This window comes from Oncorhynchus clarkii, chromosome 9 (genome assembly GCF_045791955.1).
Source record: "Oncorhynchus clarkii lewisi isolate Uvic-CL-2024 chromosome 9, UVic_Ocla_1.0, whole genome shotgun sequence".
Classification (NCBI taxonomy): Eukaryota; Metazoa; Chordata; class Actinopteri; order Salmoniformes; family Salmonidae; genus Oncorhynchus; species Oncorhynchus clarkii.
In genome coordinates this window covers 74,888,668-74,915,071 of record NC_092155.1, presented here as the reverse complement: position 1 = coordinate 74,915,071, position 26,404 = coordinate 74,888,668, and the positions used below count along the sequence as shown (strand labels likewise).

Below are 26,404 nucleotides of genomic sequence, written 5' to 3'. Positions count from 1 at the left end.
ACACATTTTTACCTTGTCAGCTCGGGGATTCGATCTTGCACCTTTTCGGTTACTAGTCCAACGCTCTAACCACTAGGCTACCTGCCGCCTCAATGGAGGGCGAGGGAGAGCTTTGTACGCGTCTCTGTGTGTGGAGTAAAGGTGGTCTGGATTCCCCCCCCCCCCCCCCCCTCTGGTTGCACATTTAACATGCTGATAGAAATGAGGCAAAACTGATTTAAGTTTCCCTGCATTAAAGTCCCCGGCCACTAGGAGCGCCACCTCTGGATGAGCATTTTTTGTTTGTTTATGGCCTTATAGAGTTGGTTGCAGGCTTAGTGACAGCATTGGTTTGTGGTGGTCTATAGACAGCTATGGAAAATATAGATACACTTTCTTGGTAAATAGTGTGGTCTACAGCTTATCATGAGATACTCTACCTCAGGCGAGCAAAACCTAGAGACTTCCTTTATATTAGATTTCGTGCACCAGCTGTCATTGACAAATCGACAAAGACCACCACCCATCGTCTTACCGGTGGCAGCTGTTCTATCATGTTGATGCACCGAAAACCCAGCCAGCTGTATGTTATCCATGTTGTCGTTCAGCCACGACTCGGTGAAACATAAGCTATTACAGTTTTTAATGTCCCGTTGGTAGGATAGTCTTCATTGGAGCTCATCCATTTTGTTATCCGATGATTGCACGTTGGCTAATAGGACCGATGGTAGAGGTGGATTACCCACTCGCTGTCGGATCCTTACAAGGCACCCCGACCTAAGTCCCCGATATCTCAGTTTCTTCTTTATGCGAATGATGGGGATTTGGGCCTTGTCCTGTGTCTGAAGTAAATTCTTCTAGTCCAACTCAGACAGTTTCTTCGTGCTGTCCTGATATCCAGAAGCGCTTTCCGGTCATAAGAGACGGTGGCAAAAACAATAGGTACAAAATAAGTTACAAATAAATGTGAGAAAACACACACAATAATAGCACAATTGGTTAGGAGCCCGTAATACGGCAGCCATCTCCTCTGGCGCCATTGTAGGATCAGCATAGCTCATATTTAATTGTGGCAGCAGGTATCTAGTGCGTGTGTCAGTTGGTTGTGAGTGATGAGTTTGAGATCTAGAGTCTAACAAACTGCATGGTTTCCTGAGTCGTCGTGGGAGGACCACACACCATATCATTGCGTGTATTATAATATTTCCGTGAAGGCGTTTCCACCGCCATTTCTCACATATTGAATTTTGCAGATCCCACCATTTCGAAAGAAACAAATGAATCGGAATTTACACTACTGTCGGAATTTATACGATTGTACCATAACTTCCTGTTTCCTTCTTTTCTTAAAGAAAAGTTTTATTCTCATAAACTGTGGATGGAAACGTGGTTGAGGGTAAAGAAAGTTGATAAATTGACCACATTTAACCGTTAAATTCAATAGAAGCTGTGAATGTCGCTGGATACGTCACCTATTTAGCTCCCAAAAACACAATGACATTCTTCTAACATCATCCCTCCCTCCATCCGTCATCCCTCCATCCGTCATCCCTCCCTCCCTCAGTCATCCCTCCCTCCCTCCGTCATCCCTCCTTCCATCCCTCCATCCGTCATCCCTCATCAGTCATCCCTCCCTCCATCCGTCCTCCATCCGTCATCCCTCCTTCCATCCCTCCGTCCCTCCCTTCATCCCTCCCTTCATCCCTCCCTCCATCCGTCATCCCTCCCTCCCTCCATCCTTCATCCCTCATCAGTCATCCCTCCATCCTTCATCCCTTCCTCCCTCCATCCCTCCCTCCGTCATCCCTCCATCCCTCCCTCCATCCTTCATCCCTCCGCCGAGGGATGATGTGCACTAGACAGAAAAGACAGAGACAGCTGGACTGTGAAATGCAACCTGTGTTGCTCTGCTCTTCCAGACGTTACGACCCCAACAAGCCAGTAACACACACACAGTTTGACATCCAGCAGTGTGTCTGGCCTCATCACCATGACAAACATCAGCGCGGTCTGCAGGCAGACAGGCGTCTCCAGCTGGGAAGGATGACTTCCTCACTAGATCAAAGGAATAAGGAGCTGTATGTCTGTCTGGGTCTGTCTGTCTGTGTGTCTGTGTCTGTGTGTCTGTTTCCGTGTGTGTGTCTGTGTTTCCGTGTGTGTGTGGTCTATGTTTCCCTCTCTTTGTGTGTGTCTGTGTTTCCGTGTCTGTGTGTGTGTGTGTGTGTGTCTGTGTTTCCGTGTGTGTGTGGTCTATGTTTCCTTCTCTTTGTGTGTGTCTGTGTTTCCGTGTGTGTGTGTGTGTGTGTGTGTGTGTGCGTCTGTGTTTCCGTGTGTGTGTGGTCTATGTTTCCCTCTCTTTGTGTGTGTCTGTGTTTCCGTGTCTGTGTGTGTGTCTATGTTTCCGTGTCTGTGTGTGTGTGTGTCTGTGTTTCCATGTGTGTGTTTGTGGTCTATGTTTCGGTCACTTTGTGTGTGTGTGTGTGTGTCTATGTTTCCGTGTCTGTGTGTGTGTGTCTATGTTTCCGTGTCTGTGTGTGTGTCTATGTTTCCGTGTGTGTGTTTGTGGTCTATGTTTCGGTCTCTTTGTGTGTGTGTGTGTGTGTCTATGTGTGTGTGTGTGTGTGTCTGTGTGTGTGTTGAGCAACATTACAGCATCCTGCTGGAATTCCCTCTGCCTCCATTTATCTAAAGCTTCTATAATAAGTCAACTCAAAGACCTGCTGTGTGTGTGTGTGTGTGTGTGTGTGTGTGTGTGTGTGTGTGTGTGTGTGCGCGTGCCCAGGACAACTGGCTGCTAATTTAGCCTGAAATCACTGGGTTCTCCAAGACGTGGAGAGAGAGAGAGAGAGAGAAAGAGAGAGACAGAGAGAGAGAGAGCTGCTACACTGTTTCACAGATGGTTTGCGTTAAAGGGGGTAGTGTGAGTGTGTGTGTGTGTGTGTGTGTGTGTGTGTGTGTGTGTGTGTGTGTGTGTGTGTGTGTGTGTGTGTGTGTGTGTGTGTGTGTGTGTGTGGAGCAGAGGGGGAGAGAATCACATGAGCATGGAGAAAGGGAAGACTATCTGGTTTCATATGGAGACAATCACCCTGCCTGTCCTCCTTTCCTTGGTATCGACAGTTGGAGCGTAATGACTATCAGCTTTTAGTGTGGCTGTGTGTGTGTGTGTGTGTGTGTGTGTGTGTGTGTGTGTGTGTGTGTGTGTGTGTGTACTACTGTGTTTCAAGGTAATTTGCCACTTGTACAGGATATAACCAGAGTAAAACAGTACAGTGAAATTCCTAAACGAGAGCTCTTTCCTAACGCTGCCGTCATAGAGAATAAAATGTAAAAAGTCTGAATAAAAACCATAGCAACTACTTGTTCAATATACAGGTCAGTACCATGTTCAATATACAGGTCAGTACCATGTTCAATATACAGGTCAGTACCATGTTCAATATACAGGTCAGTACCATGTTCAATATACAGGTCAGTACCATGTTCAATATACAGGTCAGTACCATGTTCAATATACAGGTCAGTACCATGTTCAATATGCAGGTCAGTACCATGTTCAATATGCAGGTCAGTACCATGTTCAATATACAGGTCAGTACCATGTTCAATATACAAGTCAGTACCATGTTCAATATACAGGTCAGTACCATGTTCAATATGCAGGTCAGTACCATGTTCAATATACAGGTCAGTACCATGTTCAATATACAGGTCAGTACCATGTTCAATATACAGGTCAGTACCATGTTCAATATACAGGTCAGTACCATGTTCAATATGCAGGTCAGTACCATGTTCAATATACAGGTCAGTACCAATATACAGGTCAGTACCTTGTTCAATATACAGGTCAGTACCATGTTCAATATACAGGTCAGTACCATGTTCAATATGCAGGTCAGTACCATGTTCAATATACAGGTCAGTACCATGTTCAATATACAGGTCAGTACCAATATACAGGTCAGTACCTTGTTCAATATACAGGTCAGTACCATGTTCAATATACAGGTCAGTACCATGTTCAATATACAGGTCAGTACCATGTTCAATATACAGGTCAGTACCATGTTCAATATACAGGTCAGTACCATGTTCAATATACAGGTCAGTACCATGTTCAATATACAGGTCAGTACCATGTTCAATATACAGGTCAGTACCATGTTCAATATGCAGGTCAGTACCATGTTCAATATGCAGGTCAGTACCATGTTCAATATACAGGTCAGTACCATGTTCAATATACAAGTCAGTACCATGTTCAATATACAGGTCAGTACCATGTTCAATATGCAGGTCAGTACCATGTTCAATATGCAGGTCAGTACCATGTTCAATATACAGGTCAGTACCATGTTCAATATACAGGTCAGTACCATGTTCAATATACAGGTCAGTACCATGTTCAATATACAGGTCAGTACCATGTTCAATATGCAGGTCAGTACCATGTTCAATATACAGGTCAGTACCAATATACAGGTCAGTACCTTGTTCAATATACAGGTCAGTACCATGTTCAATATACAGGTCAGTACCATGTTCAATATGCAGGTCAGTACCATGTTCAATATACAGGTCAGTACCATGTTCAATATGCAGGTCAGTACCATGTTCAATATACAGGTCAGTACCATGTTCAATATACAGGTCAGTACCATGTTCAATATACAGGTCAGTACCAATATGCAGGTCAGTACCAATATGCAGGTCAGTACCTTGTTCAATATACAGGTCAGTACCATGTTCAATATACAGGTCAGTACCATGTTCAATATACAGGTCAGTACCATGTTCAATATACAGGTCAGTACCATGTTCAATATGCAGGTCAGTACCTTGTTCAATATGCAGGTCAGTACCATGTTCAATATACAGGTCAGTACCATGTTCAATATACAGGTCAGTACCATGTTCAATATACAGGTCAGTACCATGTTCAATATACAGGTCAGTACCATGTTCAATATACAGGTCAGTACCATGTTCAATATGCAGGTCAGTACCTTGTTCAATATGCAGGTCAGTACCATGTTCAATATACAGGTCAGTACCATGTTCAATATACAGGTCAGTACCATGTTCAATATACAGGTCAGTACCATGTTCAATATACAGGTCAGTACCATGTTCAATATGCAGGTCAGTACCATGTTCAATATGCAGGTCAGTACCATGTTCAATATACAGGTCAGTACCATGTTCAATATGCAGGTCAGTACCATGTTCAATATGCAGGTCAGTACCATGTTCAATATGCAGGTCAGTACCATGTTCAATATACAGGTCAGTACCATGTTCAATATGCAGGTCAGTACCATGTTCAATATGCAGGTCAGTACCATGTTCAATATACAGGTCAGTACCATGTTCAATATACAGGTCAGTACCATGTTCAATATACAGGTCAGTACCAATATTCAGGTCAGTACCAATATACAGGTCAGTACCATGTTCAATATGCAGGTCAGTACCATGTTCAATATACAGGTCAGTACCATGTTCAATATGCAGGTCAGTACCATGTTCAATATGCAGGTCAGTACCATGTTCAATATGCAGGTCAGTACCATGTTCAATATACAGGTCAGTACCATGTTCAATATGCAGGTCAGTACCATGTTCAATATGCAGGTCAGTACCATGTTCAATATACAGGTCAGTACCATGTTCAATATACAGGTCAGTACCATGTTCAATATACAGGTCAGTACCAATATTCAGGTCAGTACCAATATACAGGTCAGTACCATGTTCAATATGCAGGTCAGTACCATGTTCAATATGCAGGTCAGTACCATGTTCAATATGCAGGTCAGTACCATGTTCAATATGCAGGTCAGTACCATGTTCAATATGCAGGTCAGTACCATGTTCAATATGCAGGTCAGTACCATGTTCAATATACAGGTCAGTACCATGTTCAATATGCAGGTCAGTACCATGTTCAATATACAGGTCAGTACCATGTTCAATATGCAGGTCAGTACCAGCTGTGGTGGTCATGAAATTTCATCAGCTGGTGACAGTAAAACAAATAACTGTCAGTCTCATGGTAATTGACCATGAATTAACATAATCACGTTTAGCATCTCCTACCTTCCACACAGAGCCACACACTGATGCAAACCTTTGGAACATCAACATTTTAAAAAGTCTAATAAATAAATAAAGTCTAATAAATCCATTTAATAATATAGCCAACACCTTCACAATAAATCCATGTAATATAGTCTTATACCTTCACAATAAATCCATGTAATATAGTCTTATACCTTCACAATAAATCCATGTAATATAGTCTTATACCTTCACAATAAATCCATTATTTATTTTAGACAGGTCGAAAGAAACAGGATATGAAGAAAATGTAATCTATTTCAGAAGAACAGAATATCATACTCTGAGTTGTCTTTATGTTCGGTCCTGATCTGGCTGGTGGTACACTAGTTCATTTAGCAGGCAAGATTTGCTTAGAATTCCGTGGCATTATTCTATAGTACGAAGAATACAATTGAACCAAGCTGAATAAAATAGAAAGCGATTTGAGGGAGTGCGAACTATTTGAGGGAGTGCGAACATGCGGCTATTCTGTGTGGAGGTTAACAAAGAAACAGGCCCTCCTATCGACTTAATTTAGACTTATTAATATAACTTTAGTTGTGATAAAAATGTTGGGCTATTGTTTTGATTTTTAATACATTCTAAGGCTGCATGATGCCAATCTAATGATGAGTTGAAAAAAGTCATATGAAAGGTATGAGCTTTGCTTTGTTTCTTGTGCAGGCTGTACACACTTCATCAGTCTCTCATTCACCATTTGAGAAGAACTTGATAATGCCTCAAATGTTCCGTCTGCATCCCCTTTGTGTGGCCATGACCCCCCTAAACATATCCATGCCTTTTGTGGCTGGTTGTACCATTGGGCTGAATATAATCATTATAATTCCCTTCTCCCCGCTGCGTGCCGAAGCACGTCTCACTCAAAAAGGCACTCAGTCACACGATTGGGTATTTCTCGCAGGCTACAAGTGAAGACAGACACATCTGGGACCCCTACTGCGTACGTCCGTATCCAATTCTGTGACGCATATTGAAGATATTGGAAGAACTGTCCACATTTACTTTTCGTCAGCCGACAAGATGAGTAGTAGGCCTAACGAACAGCAAAAGCACTAGCCAATGCCAATCAACTATCCCCCGTAGTATAAAAGTTGACCTATTCTATTCTGTGCAAGAAATAAATGTTCCAAACATAGTCCGGGACAGTTGTGGGATGCGATAGATCCTAAATTAATAATAATACTAATAAATATATATATACATATATATATATATATATATATACACATATATATACACATATATATACATACATATACATATATATACATACATATACATACATATATATACATATACATACATATACATACATATACATACATATATATATATATACACATACATATACAGTGCCTTGCGAAAGTATTCGACCCCCTTGAACTTTGAGACCTTTTTCCACATTTCAGGCTTCAAACATAAAGATATAAAACTGTATTTTTTTGTGAAGAATCAACAACAAGTGGGACACAATCATGAAGTGGAACAACATTTATTGGATATTTCAAACTTTTTTAACAAATCAAAAACTGAAAAATTGGGCGTGCAAAATTATTCAGCCCCTTTACTTTCAGTGCAGCAAACTCTCTCCAGAAGTTCAGTGAGGATCTCTGAATGATCCAATGTTGACCTAAATGACTAATGATGACAAATACAATCCACCTGTGTGTAATCAAGTCTCCGTATAAATGCACCTGCACTGTGATAGTCTCAGAGGTCCGTTAAAAGCGCAGAGAGCATCATGAAGAACAAGGAACACACCAGGCAGGTCCGAGATACTGTTGTGGAGAAGTTTAAAGCCGGATTTGGATACAAAAAGATTTCCCAAGCTTTAAACATCCCAAGGATCACTGTGCAAGCGATAATATTGAAATGGAAGGAGTATCAGACCACTGCAAATCTACCAAGACCTGGCCGTCCCTCTAAACTTTCAGCTCATACAAGGAGAAGACTGATCAGAGATGCAGCCAAGAGGCCCATGATCACTGGATGAACTGCAGAGATCTACAGCTGAGGTGGGAGACTCTGTCCATAGGACAACAATCAGTCGTATATTGCACAAATCTGGCCTTTATGGAAGAGTGGCAAGAAGAAAGCCATTTCTTAAAGATATCTATAAAAAGTGTCATTTAAAGTTTGCCACAAGCCACCTGGGAGACACACCAAACATGTGGAAGAAGGTGCTCTGGTCAGATGAAACCAAAATTGAACTTTTTGGCAACAATGCAAAACTTTATGTTTGGCGTAAAAGCAACACAGCTGAACACACCATCCCCACTGTCAAACATGGTGGTGGCAGCATCATGGTTTGGGCCTGCTTTTCTTCAGCAGGGACAGGGAAGATGGTTAAAATTGATGGGAAGATGGATGGAGCCAAATACAGGACCATTCTGGAAGAAAACCTGATGGAGTCTGCAAAAGACCTGAGACTGGGACGGAGATTTGTCTTCCAACAAGACAATGATCCAAAACATAAAGCAAAATCTACAATGGAATGGTTCAAAAATAAACATATCCAGGTGTTAGAATGGCCAAGTCAAAGTCCAGACCTGAATCCAATCGAGAATCTGTGGAAAGAACTGAAAACTGCTGTTCACAAATGCTCTCCATCCAACCTCACTGAGCTCAAGCTGTTTTGCAAGGAGGAATGGGAAAAAATTTCAGTCTCTCGATGTGCAAAACTGATAGAGACATACCCCAAGCGACTTACAGCTGTAATCGCAGCAAAAGGTGGCGCTACAAAGTATTAACTTAAGGGGGCTGAATAATTTTGCACGCCCAATTTTTCCGTTTTTTATTTGTTAAAAAAGTTTGAAATATCCAATAAATGTCGTTCCACTTCATGATTGTGTCCCACTTGTTGTTGATTCTTCACAAAAAAATACAGTTTTATATCTTTATGTTTGAAGCCTGAAATGTGGCAAAAGGTCGCAAAGTTCAAGGGGGCTGAATACTTTCGCAAGGCACTGTATATATATATATATATATATATATGAATGGAGGATGCTTTTCCCCTGGTTTATGTTCATGGCAGCCAGGTAGGATATACTCCTGTTGTAAAGAAAAGCAAACTACTTAATATTAGGAAAGTTGAGAAATAAATACAGTTGGCCTAGCCTATAGGACGCTGATGGGATCCTCCTCTTTTTAACAGAGGCCATCACTTTTTTTTCTCTCAAACAATTGCATAGCCTATAGAAATGTTGCGTAACATGAGCATGGGCTCTCATGACATTTGCATTGATGTCAGAGTGATTAGAGGGACAACAGAGTGCTGAGTACCAGGCAGTTAAAATGTTTGGTAGGCTAATAATGACCATCAGAGCTTGGAGAAGCCTAATTACCGTGACTAAACGGTCACATGGAATTGTGACCGTCATCATGACCACCAGTGTGGCGGTAATACGGTCACCGTAACAGCACTAGTGTCAGTACCTTATTCAATGTGTAGGGGTACTAGAGTGGTTGTCTATATAGTCGTGGCCAAAAGTTTTGAGAATGACACAGTTTGCAGCTTCAGTGTCTTTAGATATTTTTTGTCAGATGTTACTATGGAATACTGAAGTATAATTACAAACATTTCATATGTGTCAAAAGCTTTTATTGACAATAACATGAAGTTGATGCAAAGAGTCAATATTTGCAGTAGTAACATTTATTTTTCAAGACCTCTGCAATCCGCCCTGGCATACTGTCAATTAACTTCTGGGCCACATCCTGAGTGATGGCAGCCCATTCTTGCATAATCAATGCTTGGAGTTTGTCAGAATTTGTTTGTCCACCTGGTTCTCAATGGGATTAAGGTCTGGGAAGTTTCCTGGCCATGGACCCAAAATATCAATGTTTTGTTCCCCGTGCAACTTAGTTATCACTTTTGCCTTATGGCAAGGATCATGCTGGAAAAGGCATTGTTTGTCACCAAACTGTTCCTGGATGGTTGGGAGAAGTTGCTCTCGGAGGATGTGTTGGTACCATTCTTTATTCATGGCTGTGTTCTTAGGCAAAATTGTGAGCGAGCCCCCTCCCTTGGCTGAAAAGCAACCCCACACATGAATGGTCTCAGGATGCTTTACTGTTGGCATGACACAGGACTGATGGTAGCGCTCACCTTGTCTTCTCCGGACAAGCTTTTTTCCGGATGCCCCAAACAATCGGAAAGGGGATTCATCAGAGAAAATGACTTTACCCCAGTCCTCAGCAGTCCAATCCCTGTACCTTTTGCAGAATATCAGTCTGTCACTGATGTTTTTCCTGAAGAGAAGTGGCTTCTTTGCTGCCCTTCTTGACACCAGGCCATCCTCCAAAAGTCTTCGCCTCACTGTGTGTGCAGATGCACTCACACCTGCCTGCTGCCGTTCCTTAGCAAGCTCTGTACTGGTGGTGCCCCGATCCCGCAGCTGAATCAACTTTAGGAGACGGTCCTGGCGCTTGCTGGACTTTCTTGAGCGCCCTGAAGCCTTCTTCACAACAATTGAACCGCTCTCCTTGAAGTTCTTGATGATCCGATAAATGGTTGATTTAGGTGCAATCTTACTGGCAGCAATATCCTTGCCTGTGAAGCCTTTTTTTGTGCAAAGCAATGATGACGGCACGTGCTTCCTTGCAGGTAACCATGGTTGACAGAGGAAGAACAATGATTCCAAGCACCACCCTCCTTTTGAAGCTTCCAGTCTGTTATTCGAACTCAATCAGCATGACAGAGTGATCTCCAGCCTTGTCCTCGTCAACACTCACACCTGTGTTAACGAGAGAATCACTGACATGTCAGCTGGTCCTTTTGTGGCAGGGCTGAAATGCAGTGGAAATGCTTTTTGGGGGATTCAGTTCATTTGCATGGCAAAGAGGGACTTTGCAATTCATCTGATCACTCTTCATAACATTATGGAGTAAATGCAAATTGCCATCATACAAACTGAGGCAGCAGACTTGGTGAAAATTAATATTTGTGTCATTCTCAAAACTTTTGGCCACGACTGTACAGGTCAGTAGGAGTACCTTATTCAATGTACAGGGGTACTGGAATGGTTGTATATGCAGGTTGGTGTCTGTACCTTACTCAATGTGGAGGGGTACTGGAGTGGTTGTATATACAGGTCAGTGTCAGTACCTTATTCAATGTGCAGGGTTACTGGAGTGGTTGTATATACAGGTCAGTGTCAGTACCTTACTCAATGTGCAGGGGTACTGGAGTGGTTATATATACAGGTCAGTGTCAGTATCTTATTCAATGTGCAGGGTACTGAAGTGATACATAAGTCACAGGGCTGAAAAGTGACTGGTAGCAGGAATATATAAATACTTGTGGTAATATACAAATGGTAATATATACAAGTATTCATACCCCTTGACTTAACCACATTATGTTGGTTAAGCCTTAATTCAAAATTAATGACAGGTTTTTCCCCCCAAGAGCACAGTGGTCTCCATTAGGAAATGGGAAAAAAATATGGAACTACCCAGACTCTGCCTAGAGCTAACCGTCCAACCCAACTGAACAACTGGGCAAGAAGGAACTTGGTCAGGAAGACAGCCCAATGACCACTGACAGAACTAGAGTACCTTGGCTGAGATAGGAGAACCTGACAGAAGGACAACAGTCTCTACAGCACTTCATCAATCTGGGATTTATGGGAGACTGGTCAGACGGAAGCCACTCCTGAGAAAAAGGCACGACAGCACACCTGGAGTTTGCAAAAAAAAGGCACGCAAAAGACAGAATCACAAGGCAAACGATTCTGTGGTCTGATGAGACAAAAAATGTAACTCTTTGGCCAGAATGTAGAGCGTTATGTCTGGAGAAAACCAGGCACAGCAATGAATAATCAATGGACATCAGCGTAATGAGTAAAACATCTAATCAATAATAATTCTAGCAGCAGCGTAGGTTGTGTCTGAGTGGGTAGAGACCCTCGGATGGGCATAGAGTCAGTGTGGATAGTATGTGGGAGAGGGAGAGCAGTAGTTAGCCATTTAACAGTCTTATGGCCAGGGGATAGAAGCTGTTTAGAAGTCTGTTTGTCTGAGCCTTGATACACCGGTACTGCCCGTCTCGGGTGGCTGGATTCTTTGGTATTTGTTTTGGGCCTTTCTTAGACATTGCCTGGCATGTATGTCCTGGATGTCAGACAATTTTACCCCAGTGATGGATAGGGCTGTCCACACCACCCTCTGTAAGGCCTTCCAGTCCTGGGCGGTGCAGTTGCCCATACCAGACGTTGATACAACCCCTCAAGATGCTTTCAATGGTGCAGCTGTAAAAGTTCCTGAGGTCTGAGGGGTCATGCCAAATCATTTCAGCCTCCTGAGGGAGAATAGGCATTGGCGTTGCCTGATTCACAACCGTTCTGGTGTGAGAAGACCATGTAAAGTCCTCAGTGATTAGGAACTAGAAGCTCTTGACCTTTTCCACTGCGGCCCGTCGATGTAGATGGGGGTGTGCAACCCCCCCCCCCCCCCTTGGGCTTGCTGAGGTTGAGGGAGAGGTTGTTGTCCTGGCAACACACTGCCAGTTCTCTGAACTACCGTCCCTGTAGGCTGTCTCATCGGAGTTGGTGATTAGGCTTACCACCGTCGTGTTGTCAGCAAACTTGATGGAGTTGGAGTCATGCCTTTGGCCACACAGTCGTGGTTGAACAGGGAATACAGAAGGGGACTAAGGACACACCCCTGAGGGGCCCCAGTGTTAAGGATCAGCGTGGCGGACATGTTCTTGCCTACTCTTACCAACTGGGGTCGAACCGTCAGGAAGTCCAGGATCCAGTTGCAGAGTGAGGTGTTTAGTCTCAGGGTCCTGAGCTTGGTGACAAGCTTTGTGGGCACTATGGTGTTGAATGCTGAGCTGTAGTCAATGAACATCATTCTCAAAAAGTTATTCCTCTTGTCAAGGTGGGAGAGGGCAGTGTGGAGTGCATTTGAGATTGCATCGTCTGTAAATCTGTTGGGGCGGTATGCAAATTGGAGTGGGTCTAGGATGTCTGGGATGGATGTGATGTGATCCATAACCGGCCTTTCAAAAACACTTCATAATTACAGATGTTAGTGCTACAATGCGGCAGTCATTGTGGCAGCCAGCCTTCGAGTTCTTGGGAAGGCGAATGATGGTGGTCAGCTTGAGACATGTGGGGATCACAGACTGGGACAGTGAGAGGTTGAAAACCACTGTTAAGATGCCTGCCAGCTGGTCTGGCCCTGTGGCCTTGCGATTATTGACCAGATTAAAAGCCCTGTGTCGGCCTCAGAGTGAGAACACCCAGTCCTCTGGGACAGTGGGGGCCCTTGTGCAAGGCTCAGTGTTATTTTTGTTGAAGCGTGTAATCAATAATGGACTGTAGCCCTTGACACATGCGTCACAGCCAGTGTAACAGAATTCCACCTCATCCTTCTGCCTGTTTGATGGCTCTGCGGGGTTCGTAAGGGGACTTCTTGTGCGTGTTTGTGTCCTCGTCCGTAACCTCAGGGTCCTTTAGTTTAGCTCCAACCTCAGTGTTAATCCAGGGCTTTTGATTGGGGAAGCAGCAAACCTTCTCTGTGGGGACAACGCCAGCGATGCATTTCCTGACGAAGCCCAAGACCGAGGTGGTTAGCTCGTCGATGCTATCGGCGGAAACACGAAACATATTCCAGTCAATGCTAGCAAAGCAGTCCTGCAACATAGCCTCTGATTCGGAGGATAATCTCTCTACAGAGGGCGTCAAGGGTTCTTTCTGTTTGTAAACAGGAAGCAGGAGTATAGCGCCATGATCTGTTTTGCTAATGGGGTGATAATGGAGGGCCTTGTATGCGGGTTGAGTAACAGTGGTTTAGGACTTTATTGGCCCTAGTGGAGAAGGTTGATAAAAGTTGGGCACCATATGTCTTAGTGACGTGGAATTAAGAAAACCAGCCTTTGGGTGCATAGTTTCCTGCTTGTTTATGGCCTTGTACAATTTGTTAAGTGCGTGCTTGTTTATAGCCTTGTACAATTTGTTAAGTGACAGCTTGTTTATAGCCTTGTACAATTTGTTAAGTGACAGCTTTTTTATAGCCTTGTACAATTTGTTAAGTGCCAGCTTGTTTATAGCCTTGTACAATTTGTTAAGTGCCTGCTTGTTTATGGCCTTGTACAATTTGTTAAGTGCCAGCTTGTTTATAGCCTTGTACAATTTGTTAAGTGCCAGCTTGTTTATAGCCTTGTACAATTTGTTAAGTGCCAGCTTGTTAATAGCCTTGTACAATTTGTTAAGTGCCAGCTTGTTTTTATTATCCTGGAGGTGGAATATACACAGAAGTCACGATAACAGATGAAAACTCTTTCGGGAGTTAGAAGGGTCGGCATTTGACCATCAGGTATTCCAAGATGGATGAACAATCGGTTGGGACATCCACTGCGCTGTGTGAGGAGTTATAGGGGAGGTTACAGCACGTTCTGTACTTCCTGTTGCAAGCAGACAGGTTTTCCTTTAATACTTGTCTGTCTGGTCTAGAATTATAAACCTCGGTCTTTCATAGCTGTAGTCTACTGTCCAAGATAAACTTGTCTGTTGGTATACAAGCGTTGCAAAAACATTGTCAGCTACTGATCTTCAACTTAACCCAATGAGTCCCACCGCGACGCTGGCGCGTTTTGGACATTTGGCATCGGTTGGTCTGTGTGAGCGGTATTTGTGAGATAAGGGCGGATCCAGAAGGGGGCCCGGGGGCCAGGTCTTTTTCCAAAAATGTCTGTAGGGTTCGAATGGTTTGAGTTACAAACTATGAAAAGTCTATAATGCTGTAAGGGGTTCTTCTACATAGATCATAGGAAATCCCAGGACATAGTGTATATAATACTGTAAGGGGTTCTTCTACATCCCAGGACATAGTGTATATAATACTGTAAGGGGTTCTTCTACATCCCAGGACATAGTGTCTATAATACTGTAAGGGGTTCTTCTACATCCCAGGACATAGTGTCTATAATGCTGTAAGGGGTTCTTCTACATCCCAGGACATAGTGTCTATAATGCTGTAAGGGGTTCTTCTACATCCCAGGACATAGTGTCTATAATACTGTAAGGGGTTCTTATACCTAGAAGATCATAGAAGATCAAATCCCAGGACATAGTGTCTATAATGCTGTAAGGGGTTCTTCTACCTAGAAGATCATAGAAGATCAAATCCCAGGACATAGTGTCTATAATGCTGTCAGGGGTTCTTCTACATAGATCATAGAAGATCAAATCCCAGGACATAGTGTCTATAATACTGTAAGGGGTTCTGATACCTAGAAGATCATAGTAAATCCCAGGACATAGTGTCTATAATACTGTAAGGGGTTATTCTACATAGAAGATCATAGGAAATCCCAGGACATAGTGTCTATAATACTGTAAGGGGTTCTTCTACATCCCAGGACATAGTGTCTATAATGCTGTAAGGGGTTCTTCTACATAGAAGATCATAGGAGGGCTGGACATTTCAGGACATAGTGTCTATAATACTGTAAGGGGTTCTTACACCTAGAAGATCATAGGAAATCCCAGGTCATAGTGTCTATAATACTGTAAGGGGTTCTTCTACATAGAAGATCATAGGAAATCCCAGGTCATAGTGTCTATAATACTGTAAGGGGTTCTTCTACATAGGAAATCCCAGGTCATAGTGTCTATAATACTGTAAGGGGTTCTTCTACATAGAAGATCATAGGAAATCCCAGGTCATAGTGTCTATAATACTGTAAGGGGTTCTTACACCTAGAAGATCATAGGAAATCCCAGGTCATAGTGTCTATAATACTGTAAGGGGTTCTTCTACATAGAAGATCATAGGAAATCCCAGGTCATAGTGTCTATAATACTGTAAGGGGTTCTTCTACATAGAAGATCATAGGAAATCCCAGGTCATAGTGTCTAGAATACTGTAAGGGGTTCTTCTACATAGAAGATCATAGGAAATCCCAGGTCATAGTGTCTATAATACTGTAAGGGGTTATTCTACATAGAAGATCATAGGAAATCCCAGGACATAGTGTCTATAATACTGTAAGGGGTTCTTCTACATAGAAGATCATAGGAAATCCCAGGTCATAGTGTCTATAATACTGTAAGGGGTTATTCTACATAGAAGATCATAGGAAATCCCAGGTCATAGTGTCTATAATACTGTAAGGGGTTATTCTACATAGAAGATCATAGGAAATCCCAGGACATAGTGTCTATAATACTGTAAGGGGTTCTTCTACATCCCAGGACATAGTGTCTATAATGCTGTAAGGGGTTCTTACACCTAGAAGATCATAGGAAATCCCAGGTCATAGTGTCTATAATACTGTAAGGGGTTCTTCTACATAGAAGATCATAGGAAATCCCAGGTCATAGTGTCTATAATACTGTAAGGGGTTATTCTACATAGAAGATCATAGGAAATCCCAGGACATAGTGTCTATAATACTGTAAGGGGTTCTTACACCTAGAAGATCATAGGAAATCCCAGGTCATAGTGTCTATAATACTGTAAGGGGTTCTTCTACATAGAAGATCATAGGAAATCCCAGGTCATAGTGTCTATAATACTGTAAGGGGTTATTCTACATAGAAGATCATAGGAAATCCCAGGACATAGTGTCTATAATACTGTAAGGGGTTCTTCTACATCCCAGGACATAGTGTCTATAATGCTGTAAGGGGTTCTTCTACATAGAAGATTATAGGAGGGCTGGACATTTCAGGACATAGTGTCTATAATACTGTAAGGGGTTCTTACACCTAGAAGATCATAGGAAATCCCAGGTCATAGTGTCTATAATACTGTAAGGGGTTCTTCTACATAGAAGATCATAGGAAATCCCAGGTCATAGTGTCTATAATACTGTAAGGGGTTCTTCTACATAGGAAATCCCAGGTCATAGTGTCTATAATACTGTAAGGGGTTCTTCTACATAGAAGATCATAGGAAATCCCAGGTCATAGTGTCTATAATACTGTAAGGGGTTCTTACACCTAGAAGATCATAGGAAATCCCAGGTCATAGTGTCTATAATACTGTAAGGGGTTCTTCTACATAGAAGATCATAGGAAATCCCAGGTCATAGTGTCTATAATACTGTAAGGGGTTCTTCTACATAGAAGATCATAGGAAATCCCAGGTCATAGTGTCTAGAATACTGTAAGGGGTTCTTCTACATAGAAGATCATAGGAAATCCCAGGACATAGTGTCTATAATACTGTAAGGGGTTCTTCTACATAGAAGATCATAGGAAATCCCAGGTCATAGTGTCTATAATACTGTAAGGGGTTCTTCTACATAGAAGATCATAGGAAATCCCAGGTCATAGTGTCTAGAATACTGTAAGGGGTTCTTCTACATCCCAGGACATAGTGTCTATAATACTGTAAGGGGTTCTTCTACATAGAAGATCATAGGAAATCCCAGGTCATAGTGTCTAGAATACTGTAAGGGGTTCTTACACCTAGAAGATCATAGGAGGGCTGGACATTTCAGGACATAGTGTCTATAATATTGTAATTAACTCACATAGATGTTGTCACAAACTCTAAACTCAGTGTTCTCTGACAACTTGAACATTCATTTCCCAATGAGCAAAGCATTCAAAGCATTCTTATAAACACATTTTTTTTAAATCAAAAACGAATGAATGCAACTGTTTATGTCAAATAGTTGTGTGTCCGACTTGTAGCCCTGGTTGTCCTGAATAGAGCATGTTAACACACTTCATTATGAGGCTAAAGATGAGGGCTGGCCATGCAGATCAAGGACTGATAGGGTGAAGTACTTTCCCACTGTTAGCTTCGAGGTAGATATGCATATTTCCCTCCCTCGTATGTGGTCTCACCTGAGGGCAGCAGCATGGTATGTGTCCACATAGTCGGAGATGAAGAGTTCTCTGCTCTTGACCACGGGGTCTGTGATGACTAGCTCCCGGCCAGAATCTGGAGGACAGAAGAGAAGACACAGTGAAGACTAAGAGACAGAGAGAACACACTGTATTTACACACGATGACTAATTGCTGCAAGTAATCACACAGCATAGAAGGAGGAGCAGACAGGTGTGTGTGTGTGTGTGTGTGTGTGTAAGAGAGAGAGAGACGGGGCCATTTGGTAGTTGGTGTTCATCACAGTGCAGGTTATTTGCACTTGATGGTCCAGACTCTCGCTGTCTGGCCTAAAGGTGTGTGTTACCAAGGAAACCGAGCTAATACAACTGGTACGAAGAAGTGTGTCCCCCGCTGACCTGAAATCTGCTGATCTGAGTGTTGTTACCTAGGGAACACAGCATGACTGATTCAGTGTTTCGTTCTACATGTCTCACATATCCTGTCCTTTACAGACAACTGGATATGTGTGTGTGTGTGTGTGTGTGTGTGTGTGTGTGTGTGTGTGTGAGAGAGAGAGAAAGAAATAGATTGAGTCTATGTATGGGGTGTATGAATGTATTGTGTTGTGTTAGTGTACATTTTTTATTTGTGTGTGTATTTTGTGTGTGTGTGTATTTTGTGTGTGTGTGTATTTTGTGTGTGTGTGTATTGTGTGTGTGTGTGTATTGTGTGTGTGTGTATTTTGTGTGTGTGCGCAGACATGCAAGAACATTAGTATTTTAGTGTGTATTTGAACTGACCGTTATCATTGTTGCGATCCTGCACCAGGTGTTGGTAGACTGAGTCTGGGACCTCTGACTGACGGTAGTACCATTTAACACTGAGTAACAGATGGTCTCGCTTACTCTGAGAGGGTAGAGAGAGAGAGAGAGGGTGGAGAGAGAGAGAGAGAGAGAGAAAGAGAGAGAGAGAAAGAGAGAGAGAGAGAAAGAGAGAAAGAGAGAGAGAGAGAAAGAGAGAGAGAGAGAAAGAGAGAGAGAGAGAAAGAGAGAGAGAGAGAGAGAGAGAGAGAGAGAGAGAGAGAGAGAGAGAGAGAGAGAGAGAGAGAGAGAGAGAGAGAGAGAGAGAGAGAGAGAGAGAGAGAGAGAGAGAGAGAGAGAGAAAGAGAGAGAGAAAGAGAGAGAGAGAAAGAGAGAGAGAGAAAGAGAGAAAGAGAGAAAGAGAGAGAGAGAGAGAGAGAGAGAGAGAGAAAGGGTGGAGAGGGAGAGAGAAAGAAGAGTTAGAAAATTAACAGACATTTGTTTGTTAACAGCGTCACAGATTGGTGTGTTGACAGACAGAATGTCTGTCCCCAATGGCACCCTATTCCGTATATAGTGCACTACTTTTTATCCTCTCTAGTCACTCAGCTGGTTGGTTTGTTATCCTCTCTAGTCACTCAGCTGGTTGGTTTGTTATCCTCTCTAGTCACTCAGCTGGTTGGTTTGTTATCCTCTCTAGTCACTCAGCTGGTTGGTTTGTTATCCTCTCTAGTCACTCAGCTGGTTGGTTTGTTATCCTCTCTAGTCACTCAGCTGGTTGGTTTGTTATCCTCTCTAGTCACTTCGCTGGTTGGTTTGTTATCCTCTCTAGTCACTCAGCTGGTTGGTTTGTTATCCTCTCTAGTCACTCAGCTGGTTGGTGCCCCCCAAAAATATCAACAGGGAAAGCAGCTCCATTAAAAAAAAACTGGAGTGGATATTATTTAGCTGTTCTACATAGCCAGATAGAACAAATGTGTGGAAGGAAGTTAGGGAGATACGAGGGGAAAGGAGAGGCTGTGTCATATGTAGTAATTCAACCATCTAGAAAACCCTGCCAGGGTGAAGAGTTGCTGCCACCCTACAAACAAGACTTAAGACCATTCTGTTATGTTGCCCAGAGTGCACTGCCACCCAGTGGTCATCTGTGGTACTACATCTCCCCGTAATCTACAATACCATCAGATTACCAGCAAGTGGCAGCACTGAGTCAGAGCAGGAGGGAGGGCCAGGGAGGGAGGGCCAGAGAGGGAGGGCAAGGAGGGAGGCCAGAGAGGGAGGGCCAGAGAGGGAGGGCAAGGAGGGAGGCCAGAGAGGGAGAGCCAGAGAGGGAGGGCAAGGAGGGAGGCCAGGGAGGGAGGGCCAGAGAGGGAGAGCCAGAGAGGGAGGGCCAGAGAGGGAGAGCCAGAGAGGGAGAGCCAGAGAGGGAGGGCCAGAGAGGGAGAGCCAGAGAGGGAGAGCCAGAGAGGGAGAGCCAGAGAGGGAGAGCCAGAGAGGGAGGGCCAGAGAGCCAGAGAGGAGGGAGAGGTTTGTGACCTGTTGCTACAAGAAAAGGGCAACCAGTGAAGAACAAACACCATTGTAAATACAACCCATATTTATGTTTATTTATCTTCCCTTTTGTACTCTAAGGGGAGGGCCGGGGAGCGGAGGGGAGGGCCTGTCGGGGAGGGGAGGGCCGGTGAGCGGAGGGGAGGGCCTTCCGGGGGATGGGAGGGGAGGGCCGGGGGATGGGAGGGCCACTGGGGGAGGGGAAGGTCTGGGAGGGGAGGGCCTAGTGTGCTTGACTCAACCCTATGACTTAACAGAACACACACACTACTCAGAACAGAATTCTAAGGCTTTAAATATCTTTACAATGACCTCATGCTTCTTCACACAGTGAACACACACAGCTCTATTCTCTCCCTCCCTCCGCTCTCCATCACCCCCCTTGCAGTGAGCGGTGTTTGGTCTAGTGGGTGGGTTCATTGAGCACGACCCGTTGCCCCGGTTGGGTGGGGTTTGCTCATTTTCGACCATTCAATTGGTCCTCCTAAGGAGAGGTGTCCGCGCTCCCGGGGAGCCCGGGCCATGCAAAGTGAACTGGGCCATGCAAAGTCACCTGGGCCATGCAAAGTCAACTGGGCCATGCAAAGTCAACTGGGCCATGCAATGTCAACTGGGCCATGCAACGTCAACTGGGCCATGCAATGTCAACTGGGCCATGCAACGTCAACTGGGCCATGCAACGTCAACTGGGCCATGCAACGTCAACTGGGCCATGCAATGTCAACTGGGCCATGCAACGTCAACTGGGCCATGCAACGTCAACTGGGCCATGCAAAGTCAACTGGGCCATGCAAAGTCAACTGGGCCATGCAAAGTCAACTGGGCCAGACTTCTACCAGAAAACACACAGTACCCACCAAGTGTTAATAGGCAAAAGGGGGGAATTACTGACATATTGAAATCCAAACCCTCATGACAGTCAAACCCTCATGACAGTCAAACCCTCATGACAGTCACTCAGTTTTGGACCAGACTGACGTTGTTACCAAAATGATCCTAGTTACACTTCCTAGTCAATGTTGACACTATATGAAATGTTTCTGACTCATATTGACAAAAGACAATTTTCAAAAGCAGCTGACCTTTAAAATAACTATGCTGCTACACACCACACAGGGCGCAGACGCCACACAGGGCGCAGACGCCACACAGGGCGCAGACGCCACACAGGGCGCAGACGCCACACAGGGAGCAGACGCCACACAGGGAGCAGACGCCACACAGGGAGCAGACGCCACACAGGGCGCAGACGCCACACAGGGCGCAGACGCCACACAGGGAGCAGACGCCACACAGGGAGCAGACGCCACACAGGGAGCAGACGCCACACAGGGAGCAGACGCCACACAGGGCGCAGACGCCACACAGGGCGCAGACGCCACACAGGGAGCAGACGCCACACAGGGAGCAGACGCCACACAGGGCGCAGACGCCACACAGGGCGCAGACGCCACACAGGGCGCAGACGCCACACAGGGAGCAGACGCCACACAGGGCGCAGACGCCACACAGGGCGCAGACGCCACACAGGGAGCAGACGCCACACAGGGAGCAGACGCCACACAGGGAGCAGACGCCACACAGGGAGCAGACGCCACACAGGGAGCAGACGCCACACAGGGAGCAGACGCCACACAGGGCGCAGACGCCACACAGGGAGCAGACGCCACACAGGGCGCAGACGCCACACAGGGAGCAGACGCCACACAGGGAGCAGACGCCACACAGGGAGCAGACGCCACACAGGGAGCAGACGCCACACAGGGAGCAGACGCCACACAGGGCGCAGACGCCACACAGGGAGCAGACGCCACACAGGGAGCAGACGCCACACAGGGAGCAGACGCCACACAGGGAGCAGACGCCACACAGGGCGCAGACGCCACACAGGGCGCAGACACCACACAGGGCGCAGACACCACACAGGGCGCAGAGAGAGGGAGAGAGAAGAGAGGGAGGGGATAAGAGAGGGAGGGAGAGAGAGCAGAGGGAGGGGATAAGAGAGGGAGGGAGAGAGAGCAGAGGGAGGGAGAGAGAGCAGAGGGAGGGGATAAGAGAGGGAGGGAGAGAGAGCAGAGGGAGGAAGAGAGAGAAGAGAGGGAGGAAGAGAGAGAGGGAGGAAGAGGGAGAAGAGAGGGAGGAAGAGGGAGAAGAGAGGGGGGGAGGGAGAGAGCAAGAGCGAGAGCGAGAGAGAGCTGTGTGTGCTCACTAAGTGAAGAAGCATGAGGTCAATGTGAAGATATTTAAAGGCTGTTGAGAATGTTATTCTGAGTAGTGAGTTCTGTTAAGTCACAGGGGTGAGCTGAGAAAAAGCAGTCAAGCAAACTAGTCTCCACCCTCCCCCTCCCATGCCTCCCTCCCTCCCTAGTTATCTGCCTCCTCTGTTTCCCCTCCCTCCCTCTCCAGTTCTCTGCCTCCTGTTTCCCCCCTCCCCATCTCCTCCCTCCCTCCCTAGTTCTCTGCCTCCTCTGTTTCCCCTCCCTCCCCCTCTCTAGTTATCTTCCTCCTCTGTCCCCCCCCCCTCTCCTCCCTCTCCAGTTCTCTGCCTCCTCTGTTTCAATCCCTCCCAATCTCGTCCCTCTCTAGTTCTCTACCTCCTCTGTTCCCCCCCTCCCCATCTCCTCCCTCCCTCCCTAGTTCTCTGCCTCCTCTGTTTCCCCTCCCTCCCCCTCTCTAGTTCTCTGCCTCCTCTGTTTCCCCCCCTCCCCCTCTCCTCCCTCTCTAGTTCTCTGCCTCCTCTGTTCCCCCTCTCCTCCCTCTCTAGTTCTCTGCCTCCTCGGTTTCCCCCTCCTCCCCCTCTCCTCCCTCTCTAGTTCTCTGTTTCCCCCCCTCCCCCTCTCCTCCCTCTCTAGTTCTCTGCCTCCTTGGTTTCCCCCTCTCCCTCCCCTCTCTCCTCCCTCTAGTTCTCTGCCTCCTCTGTTCCCCCCCTCCCCCTCTCCTCCCTCTAGTTCTCTGCCTCCTCTGTTCCCCCCTCCCCCTCTCCTCCCTCTCTAGTTCTCTGCCTCCTCTGTTTCCCCCCTCCCCTCTCCTCCCTCTAGTTCTCTGCCTCCTCGGTTTCCCCCCCTCCCCTCCCTATCTAGTTCTCTGCCTCCTCTGTTTCCACCCCCTCCCCTCCCTATCTAGTTCTCTGCCTCCTCGGTTTCCCCCTCCCCTCCCTATCTAGTTCTCTGCCTACTCGGTTTCCCCCTCCCCCTCTCCTCCCTCTCTAGTTCTCTGCTTCCTCTGTTTCCCCCCCCCCTCCCCCTCTCCTCCCTCTAGTTCTCTGCCTCCTCTGTTTCCCCCCCTCCCCCTCTCCTCCCTCTAGTTCTCTGCCCCCTCTGTTCCCCCCCCCTCTAGTTCTCTGCCTCCTCTGTTTCCCCTCCTCCCCCTCTCCTCCCTCTCTCTGCCTCCTCGGTTTCCCCCTCCCTCTCCCCGAGGCATTAGAGGAGTAGTGTGCAGGCAGCTGCTGTTTAGAGTGTCCAGAGATTCAGAGTAACAGTCTAAATCTCTCCTCCACCACAGTGCTGATCTGATCACAGGACATACACAGCAACAGGCATTTCAAACGCATTCCTAACCACTGACGCTGACACACACACACACACACACGAATCCTTCCCAACCTCTCATCTAGCCACCGTTTACCTTCAGGAACGTTTAACTTCAGACAGGCTGGCACTAGCTAGGCTAGTTGAATACATTTTCATCTAGAGGTGCATGATAACTGTTTTAAGGAGATGATATGTGTTACTGTGATATGTGTTACTGTGATATGTGTTACTGTGTTACTTTGATATGTGTTACTGTGATACTGTGTTACTGTGATATGTGTTACTGTGTTACTGTGATATGTGTTACTGTGTTACTGTGATATGTGATATGTGTTACTGTGATATGTGTTACTGTGTTACTGTGATATGTGTTACTGTGATATGTGTTACTGTGTTACTGTGATATGTGTTACTGTGATATGTGTTACTGTGATATGTGATATGTGTTACTGTGTTACTGTGATATGTGTTACTGTGATATGTGATATGTGTTACTGTGTTACTGTGATATGTGTTACTGTGATATGTGTTACTGTGATATGTGATATGTGTTACTGTGTTACTGTGATATGTGATGTGTTACTGTGCTACTGTGATATGTGTTACTGTGATATGTGATGTGTTACTGTGTTACTGTGATATGTGATGTGTTACTGTGTTACTGTGATACTGTGATATGTGTTACTGTGATATGTGTTACTGTGTTACTGTGATATGTGTTACTGTGATAGGTGTTACTGTGACAGGTGTTACTGTGATATGTGTTACTGTGATATGTGTTACTGTGTTACTGTGATATGTGTTACTGTGATATGTATTACTGTGTTACTGTGATATGTGTTACTGTGATATGTGTTACTGTGTTACTGTGATATGTGTTACTGTGTTACTGTGTTACTGTGATATGTGTTACTGTGTTACTGTGATATGTGTTACTGTGTTACTGTGATATGTGTTACTGTGTTACTGTGATATGTGTTACTGTGATATGTGTTACTGTGTTACTGTGATATGTGATACTGTGTTACTGTGATATGTGTTACTGTGATACTGTGTTACTGTGATATGTGTTACTGTGATACTGTGATATGTGTTACTGTGTTACTGTGATATGTGTTACTGTGATATGTGTTACTGTGTTACTGTGATATGTGTTACTGTGTTACTGTGATATGTGTTACTGTGATATGTGTTACTTTGATATGTGTTACTGTGATATGTGTTACTGTGATATGTGATACTGTGATATGTGATACTGTGTTACTGTGATATGTGATACTGTGTTACTGTGATATGTGATACTGTGTTACTGTGATATGTGATACTGTGTTACTGTGATATGTGATACTGTGTTACTGTGATATGTGATACTGTGTTACTGTGATATGTGATACTGTGTTACTGTGATATGTGTTACTGTGTTACTGTGATATGTGATACTGTGTTACTGTGATATGTGATACTGTGTTACTGTGATATGTGTTACTGTGTTACTGTGATATGTGTTACTGTGTTACTGTGATATGTGTTACTGTGTTACTGTGATATGTGTTACTGTGATATGTGTTACTGTGTTACTGTGATATGTGTTACTGTGATATGTGATACTGTGTTACTGTGATATGTGTTACTGTGTTACTGTGATTTGTGTTACTGTGTTACTGTGATATGTGTTACTGTGATATGTGTTACTTTGATATGTGTTACTGTGATACTGTGATATGTGTTACTGTGATATGTGTTACTGTGTTACTGTGATATGTGTTACTGTGTTACTGTGATATGTGTTAATGTGTTACTGTGATATGTGTTACTGTGATATGTGTTACTTTGATATGTGTTACTGTGATACTGTGATATGTGTTACTTTGATATGTGTTACTGTGTTACTGTGATGTGTTACTGTGTTACTGTGATATGTGTTACTGTGATATGTGATACTGTGTTACTGTGATATGTGTTACTGTGTTACTGTGATATGTGTTACTGTGTTACTGTGATATGTGTTACTGTGTTACTGTGATATGTGTTACTGTGTTACTGTGATATGTGTTACTGTGATATGTGTTACTGTGTTACTGTGATATGTGTTACTGTGATATGTGATACTGTGTTACTGTGATATGTGTTACTGTGTTACTGTGATATGTGTTACTGTGTTACTGTGATATGTGTTACTGTGATATGTGTTACTTTGATATGTGTTACTGTGATACTGTGATATGTGTTACTGTGATATGTGTTACTGTGTTACTGTGATATGTGTTACTGTGTTACTGTGATATGTGTTACTGTGTTACTGTGATATGTGTTACTGTGATATGTGTTACTTTGATATGTGTTACTGTGATACTGTGATATGTGTTACTTTGATATGTGTTACTGTGTTACTGTGATATGTGTTACTGTGATATGTGTTACTGTGTTACTGTGATATGTGTTACTGTGATATGTGATACTGTGTTACTGTGATATGTGTTACTGTGTTACTGTGATATGTGTTACTGTGTTACTGTGATATGTGTTACTGTGTTACTGTGATATGTGTTACTGTGTTACTGTGATGTGTGTTACTGTGATATGTGTTACTTTGATATGTGTTACTGTGATACTGTGATATGTGTTACT

The 26,404-nt window shown here is 44.4% G+C and overlaps 1 protein-coding gene across 1 annotated transcript in view; it reads right to left on the bottom strand.

The window, feature by feature from the left end:
* The window catches only part of LOC139416950 (arginine-glutamic acid dipeptide (RE) repeats a), a 347,908-nt gene that overhangs the window by 109,692 nt on the left and 211,812 nt on the right, over window positions 1-26,404 (bottom strand). The window contains exons 5-6 of the mRNA XM_071166149.1: window positions 18,696-18,801; window positions 17,913-18,009 (exon numbers count right to left, since the gene is read on the bottom strand). Coding sequence (XP_071022250.1) covers window positions 17,913-18,009; window positions 18,696-18,801 — 203 coding nt within the window. The remainder of the gene's footprint in view (window positions 1-17,912; window positions 18,010-18,695; window positions 18,802-26,404) is intronic.